A 7289-nucleotide genomic window follows, 5' to 3' on the forward strand; every position below is an offset into this window, starting at 1 on the left:
TTTTTTTTTTTTTTTTTTTTTTTTTTTAATTTTCATGGGTTTATCCTTGCACTATTGACTTGATGATGTGTTAACCAAGTTCATTACCTCGAAGAATCGAATTCCTTGTCTGTTTCAAGTGGGAAATCTGATTCCCGAAGTTCCATTTACTTTTATGGTTTTGTAGTGCTGTTTCAATTCTTGATGGATGTACTGGATCTAGGATAGATCTGTATCTTTCCAAGTTTCTAGCGTATGATACAACCCCAATTCATTTTTAAGATCCAAACTGGTAATGCGCGATATTGTCTCAACACCTACTTAGGTGATTTTATTAGATGAGTAGGCATTCTTGATCTGAGTTCTTATATTGTTGCTCCTGAACAAAACGGAATTGCCGAAAGGCAAATTAGACTTGCGCTAGAGGTGGGTTGAAGTTTGATTATTACTCCAATGTTTAAAACATTTTTTTTTTGGGGTAAAGTAGTTCTTGATCTAGCTTACCCAATCAATGGGATGCTCTTACACACATTAAACTTCCAAACACCTCTTCGATCCTTTCTTAAATTTACCTCGACAATATACTAGTTTTTAATTTACCACCTAAGATATGTGGTTGCACATCTGTCTTTTCAAACTAGAAGCAATTTGGATTCTTAAATCTTTAAAATGCAAAGAGCTACAAGTGCAATAATGAGGAAATGTTATATAGTCATGGATGTGACGTTCTCTGGAGACAATCTTTGTCAAGGACACTGATGCTCGAGGGGAGAATAACAACGACCAGTTTACGTTCTCTGGAGACAATCTTTGTCAAGGACACTGATGCTCGAGGGGAGAATAACAACGACCAGTTTTGGAACCTTCTTAAATTGTTGATCAATAGATTGTTCATAAGTAGACGAAGAAATCACTTGATTTTATCATCACCAGTACCCAACCTCAACCCGGCCATTTCAACCGAAGAACAACACTATAAAAAGAATTTTATCATCACCAGTACCCAACCTCAACCCGGCCATTTCAACCGAAGAACAACACTATAAAAAGAAATGAAGGTGTATATGGTAGCATACTTATACCCAGAGGAAGAGAGAATCTCAATCCAATAGTGGACCTCCAAATTCTCTTAGCTGTATTTCTACCTCAAATGATGACAATGAAGCTACCAGGCTTGATAACATTTGAATTCTGAAAAATATTCATGAAGCTCTTCTTGACCTAACTCTGATTGGAAAGCAGTAGTTAAAGAAGAAAGCAACTAGAAATAATAAATGGGACTTGGTAATATATGTGTCTTCCTACCAGAAAGGTTGTAGGATGTAAATAGATTTTCAATATTCCATATAGACTAAATGGAAGCATTGGTAGATTTAAAGTAGGACTTGTTGCGAAATGATTTACATATTCCATATAGACTAAATGGAAGCATTGGTAGATTTAAAGTAGGACTTGTTGCGAAATGATTTACCTTTTTCTTTTAAGTTTGTCAATTGCGAGAGGAGGACCGAACTATCGACTTTTGGGATGGTAATGGATGGGTATGGGATAAGGAATTTACTTAATCTAATTATATTTGCTAGATTACCAAGAATATTTAATGGATGGGTATGGGATAAGGAATTTACTTAATCTAATTATATTTGCTAGATTACCAAGAATATTTGCCCTAGTAGTTAATTGAACTACCATTTATGTATTGCTATCTATTCGTATGAACCAAGAGTTGAATCTCCATCAACTTGATGCAAAAAGGACCAACCTCAAAGAACAAATTTACATGGAAATACCAATAGGTCTTGAGATAGAGGAAAGCAAACCTAAAGTCTCTGGAGGATTATATTCTACATTGATTTAATTTGGAAATTGTTATTACAAACTAGATTTCTCAATCTTCTTGCATCTTTTGATGAACGAAACACGCATATGATGTGAAATTACCCATTTTGTGCTTCATTAATTAAATCAAGAAATAAAAGGATAAAAGTCAGCCAAGATTATTGCGTTTTCTTAGTCAGCTAAGCACATAAGACTCAACGTCAAGAAGTTATTAAACATAAAAATGCTGAGATATCTATATGTAGCAAACTAACAGTCTCATTACTTAAATAATGAGGAGTTTCATGGTTGAGACTTGCAGAGAAGAGAGGAAGGATGTCAAGTAGAAACACCCATTGGTGTTACAGATGTGAGCAGCCAGTTCAACTCCGTGGGCGGGACATGGTTTGCGCTAGCTGTAATGGAGGATTTGTTCAAGAACTCGATGAAATGATGGAAAGAGGTCCCCTTGATTTCTTTGGAGCCTAATGGAGGATTTGTTCAAGAACTCGATGAAATGATGGAAAGAGGTCCCCTTGATTTCTTTGGAGCCCATGGTCATGAATACCACAATCGGAGGCTTGGACTCCTGGACCTTTTCTCAAACTTTATGAGGCAACGGTTGATAGACAGAAATGACATGAGGGGAAGGTTGGAATCTATTCCAGATCATGGTTCAGGGGCAACGGTTGATAGACAGAAATGACATGAGGGGAAGGTTGGAATCTATTCCAGATCATGGTTCAGGATTTGGTCCTTGGTTGATCTTTGGTGGCCAAATTCCTGTTAGGTTGTCTGGACATGGTGGGTTTGAAGCCTTTTTTAATGGGGTTCCTGGAATTGGTGTGAGTAGGAACAATGGTGGTGATTATTTTATTGGTCCTGGACTTGAAGAATTGTTTGAACAGCTTTCAGCAAACGACCGACGCGGACCACCCCCAGCATCTAGATCTTCAATCGATGCAATGCCTGTTGTTAAAATTACGCAAAGACACATCCGTTCCCCCAGCATCTAGATCTTCAATCGATGCAATGCCTGTTGTTAAAATTACGCAAAGACACATCCGTTCAAATTCACACTGCCCTGTTTGCCAAGATAAATTTGAATTAGGGTCTGAAGCTAGGAAAATGCCATGTGACCATATGTATCATTCGGATTGTATAGTTCCCTGGCTTGTCCAGCACAACTCCTGCCCTGTTTGCCGCCAAGAGCTGCCTGCACAAGGGTCAGGTGGTAGTCACAGCTCGTCTGGAAGCAACAATCTTAGTCGAAACAGCCGAGAGAGGGAGAATAGTAGGACAAATCAAGGAAGGAGGAACCCATTTTCAAGTTTATGGCCATTCCGAGCATCGAGTTCTGACTCAAACCATAGTGCGACCACTGGAAGCAGCTCACCAGCCCTACATGAGAGCACCCAACACCAAACAGGGTATTCTGGATGGCCTTTCGACTAGTGTGAACGGTGGTGTTTTCATGAACTTGTTTGCACCAGTTTGTGATATTGTTGTTTAAAATGAAGAAAGATAGTTCAACCCCCTGCTGTCCACTCCTTTGTATAATGATTAATAATGGACTTTGTGTGTGATGTAGATTACATTTTTCTCTGCCTTATCGATGCTGCTGCAGTTTGTATATGGTTCATATGTATTAGCCATGCTGTTTCGGTTTAGAGTTGCAGTCAATCTGGAATCTGTCTGAGCATTGCCGCATCTTCTTGAATTGGAAATTGAAACCTGCAAAACTGGCTAGTCTAAATCTCTACCCAAACTGCCGCATGTTTTCCGTTGTACTGTTCTTTGCCAAAGCTGTGTCCATGGTCTGCACTTTCTGAACATGTTTTTGTAGAAAAACATGCAAAACTTCGTTTTGGAGAAGTTAATGCTATCCTGATAGAGAGCGAGAGAAATAAGGTAACGGATTGAATTTGTTATATTACAAGAGACCTGAACTTAAATAAACTATTAAAATTTAAATCAACAATTTAATTACAATGCAGAGGGATTACAGATTTTAACTAAACATTAAGAATTCTATATTGCGATTGAAACACAGACCATTGTGTAGGCATTAAATCCATATGATTATAGAAAACAAAATCCGATAACAATTACACAAACCGGCAAATGCTGCCTTTTAATTTCGCTCCATACAAATTGCAGTTTGTATGAACAGAGCTACAGACTCGAATCAAAAAACAATACCGAAAGGAAATTTCCGTTAAAAAAAAATGACGATAGAACTACAGCTACTAAGTATGTCGCCAACTCAATTTCTGGGGAACAGACATCTTTCTGGATATCTGGAATGAAGACAAGATAAAAATGTGCACCAATGTTCATAAAACTCAGCAACAGACTCACTTGGCACCGGCAAGCTGAGTTCGGAGGAGCTTTGCGGCAGCAACCATGTTCTTGAGGGCAGGATTCACCTCGGCGTACTTGCGAGTTTTGAGACCACAGTCAGGATTGACCCATAAGATATTGGTCTCAAGCACTGCAAGCATCTTGTTGATCCGGTCAGCAATCTCTTCAGTTGATGGTATTCTGGGGGAGTGAATGTCGTATACACCGGGGCCAATTCCAGCACCATACTTCACTCCCTCACGGAAGACTGACAAGAGCTTCTCGTCGGAACGGGAGTTCTCAATTGTGATCACGTCGGCATCCATATCAATGATGGATTGGATGATGTCATTGAAGTTGGAGTAGCACATGTGAGTGTGAATCTGTCAAGATAATGAAATATTAGGCAAATTGAAGATATTATGAACTGTTGAAGGTAATGAAAATCTCAGTGGTTAATGTAGTAACCTGAGTCGTGTCTTTGACACCACAGTTTGTGATACGGAAAGAATGAACTGCCCAATCCAAGTAGAAAGCTTCCTCAGACTTCCTAAGAGGCAATCCTTCTCTTAAAGCAGCTTCATCGATTTGGATGACATTAATGCCTGCCTTCTCGAGATCCTCAACCTCGTCCTTGATGGCCAGGGCAATTTGATAGCATGTTTCAAACCTAGGAGATGATAATATACACAAGAAGCATTAGGCAAAATGTATGGTATAAAGGGGGGAGGGGGAACTACAGTAGCTTCATTCAGTTTAAGCATGTGGGGAAACATTATCTTCCATTACCTTGGCTGGTCAACTCTAACAAAGGACCAGTTGAGAATTGTGACAGGGCCCGTGAGCATTCCCTTCATCGGGCGGGCTGTCATACTCTGAGCTGCGGTAGACCAGAAGACAGTCATGGCTTTCGGGCGGCTCACATCACCGTAGATGATTGGAGGTTTCACGCAACGGGATCCATATGATTGCACCCAACCATTGACGGTGAATGCAAAACCTGACAACTGCTCCCCAAAGTATTCAACCATATCGTTCCTCTACAGTGAGGATGAAAAAATTCACGTTAGAAGGGGAAAAATGAGAAAAGAGTACTGCATCCTCACACTGCTCTTGATTTCCTCCTCGACAAGGCTCTAAATAACTCACCTCGGGCTCTCCATGAACTAGAACATCAATGTCAAGCTCTTCTTGGAGTTTGACAACCTTACTAATTTCCTCCTTAATAGCCTTCACATATTCATCCTCGGAAATCCTAAAGGAAAGCCAAAAATTGCAAACATTAGAAATAGGATTAAGATATTTTTTTCACTTCAAAGAAAGCTGACATTAATTTTCTGCTCACTTGTTAGCTTTGTATTCACGACGGACCCTCCTGAGCTCAATGGTTTGGGGGAAGGAACCGATGGTGGTGGTTGGAAGGATTGGAAGATTAAGCTTCTTCTGTTGAGCATCAAGTCTTGCACTAACATTTGTAGCACGGCGGTGATCGGAGCCCTTCAAAGCAGCAGCCTGCACAATAAAAAAGGCAATTCATCCTTTAACATAATCCATGCAAACAGACAGTAAAACACCTTATAGATTAGGCAAGAAATGGATGTACATGTACATACCGCTTTCTGAACAGCCTCATTGGTCACCCTTGGGGACGACTTCCTTGAAGCATGAGCTGCAGCGTTAGCGCCAAAGAATGACTGGAAAAATAAATCATAATCTAAGTACCATGGGAAAGAAGTTCAAGAAATAATGCTATGTTGGCAAACTTAATGGCCAAAACACTGTGCATCTGCTTAGATACTAGACAAGTCAAGTAGCCTTGAAATCACTTTACTGGGAAATAGTGTTTTCCTCCTAACATGGCATTGAACAATTCCCAATCATCAGCTGAGAAAGGTATAGGATTTTAAGCACATTAGTTTAGTTATTAATGTGAAATTTTGGCCAATGTGTTGCTAACAGATTAAGTAAAGTTCTACCAAGACAAACCATCTTTCAGGTTCTTGTAGCCAGCCAATAAGGCTATTGAAGATTATAGAAAATGCAAGCGAGGAGGTTATAATTGACAAACCCCAACCCAAAAGGTTAGATATTGAAGATTATAGAAAATGCAAGCGAGGAGGTTATAATTGACAAACCCCAACCCAAAAGGTTAGATATGAAGGCCTAAAAACCTAGCTTACACCTTGAAGAGATAAATTTCATCAGAATCAAGAACATACCTCGTCCTTTGCACCAGCCAAAGCCTTTGCCAATGCATTGACTTCAACAATCTTTTGAGCAGCGAAAGCTAGCCATGATTTGATTTCATTGTCCAACTTGGTTTCATTGACAAGGTCCACAGCAGTGTGAAGAAGTGAGCAGGAGGTGGAGACAACAAGCTTATCTGCATTTTTTTTTTTTTTTCGGCAGGAAAAGAAATCAGTGAAAAACCACACAAGAATAATAACACCATATGAAGCACCATGTACCAACATGGTAATACAAACATGAGCAGAAGACTAGCGCACCTTTACCCACAAGGGTAGCCAGTTCCTCCAATGTACTAACTGAGGCAGCAAGATCATTAGCCCAAATGTTCCTTCCATCAACTACTCCAGCAAAAAGGAACTTCCCCTTGGGGAAATCACCCTTAATCAAACCAAGTGTCTTATCACCACGAACCAAGTCAAATCCATAGGCAGTGACACCCTTCAAAGAAGTAAGGGTCTTGTATGCCTCAGCAGGGACATCAGCAAAATATGTCTCAACAAGAACATTCAAGCCAGAGAGAGTTGATTCTAGTCCAGCATATGCATTTGAGAAGGCTTGCAATTGGTGTGAGTCAAGATCCCGCACCAGGGTAGGCTCATCAAACTGAATCCAAGTAGCGCCTGCCGCTTTGAGGTCAGAAATAACCTCCCTGAAAAGTTGCACCATTAATATTTGAAAAGAGAACCATTATGCTATGGGAACACTCTGGTATGATGTCTAGATAGAGAGATAGTTCTTTACTTGTAGACGGGAAGGATGTTGTCAAGAAGGGAGAGAAGGGAGAAGGTCTTGTCGACGCCCTTTGCAGGTTTAGAGAGCAACAAGTACGACACAGGGCCAACAAGAACTGGAACAGTGTCTACTCCAAGCTGCAGAAGTAAAGTATATTTCCAATGTCT

The 7289-nt window shown here is 40.0% G+C and overlaps 2 protein-coding genes across 5 annotated transcripts in view; one reads left to right on the forward strand and one right to left on the reverse strand.

Moving 5' to 3' along the window:
* Positions 1-3467, forward strand: part of LOC111473444 (probable E3 ubiquitin-protein ligase RHC1A) — a 4041-nt gene extending 574 nt beyond the window's left edge. Inside the window, exons 2-5 of one of the 4 annotated variants that reach the window (XM_023118938.1) lie at positions 2120-2260; positions 2328-2471; positions 2539-2792; positions 2860-3467. In XM_023118938.1, coding sequence (XP_022974706.1) covers positions 2134-2260; positions 2328-2471; positions 2539-2792; positions 2860-3252 — 918 coding nt within the window. In that variant the 5' untranslated portion in view covers positions 2120-2133 and the 3' untranslated portion in view covers positions 3253-3467. Of the gene's footprint in view, positions 1-2119; positions 2261-2291; positions 2472-2504; positions 2793-2813 lie in introns of all 4 variants that reach the window. The other 3 variants (XM_023118937.1, XM_023118940.1, XM_023118939.1) reach the window with 3 other exon arrangements.
* Positions 3468-3833: 366 nt separating this feature from the next.
* LOC111473439 (5-methyltetrahydropteroyltriglutamate--homocysteine methyltransferase-like) overlaps positions 3834-7289 on the reverse strand; it is a 6328-nt gene continuing 2872 nt past the window's right edge. Inside the window, exons 2-10 of the mRNA XM_023118933.1 lie at positions 7132-7287; positions 6648-7039; positions 6360-6523; positions 5754-5834; positions 5486-5652; positions 5290-5395; positions 4930-5180; positions 4609-4810; positions 3834-4523 (exon numbers count right to left, since the gene is read on the reverse strand). Of these exons, the coding sequence (XP_022974701.1) occupies positions 4155-4523; positions 4609-4810; positions 4930-5180; positions 5290-5395; positions 5486-5652; positions 5754-5834; positions 6360-6523; positions 6648-7039; positions 7132-7287 (1888 nt within the window). The 3' untranslated portion in view covers positions 3834-4154. The remainder of the gene's footprint in view (positions 4524-4608; positions 4811-4929; positions 5181-5289; positions 5396-5485; positions 5653-5753; positions 5835-6359; positions 6524-6647; positions 7040-7131; positions 7288-7289) is intronic.

This window comes from Cucurbita maxima, unplaced genomic scaffold, assembly GCF_002738345.1.
Source record: "Cucurbita maxima cultivar Rimu unplaced genomic scaffold, Cmax_1.0 Cma_Scf00120, whole genome shotgun sequence".
NCBI lineage: Eukaryota > Viridiplantae > Streptophyta > Magnoliopsida > Cucurbitales > Cucurbitaceae > Cucurbita > Cucurbita maxima.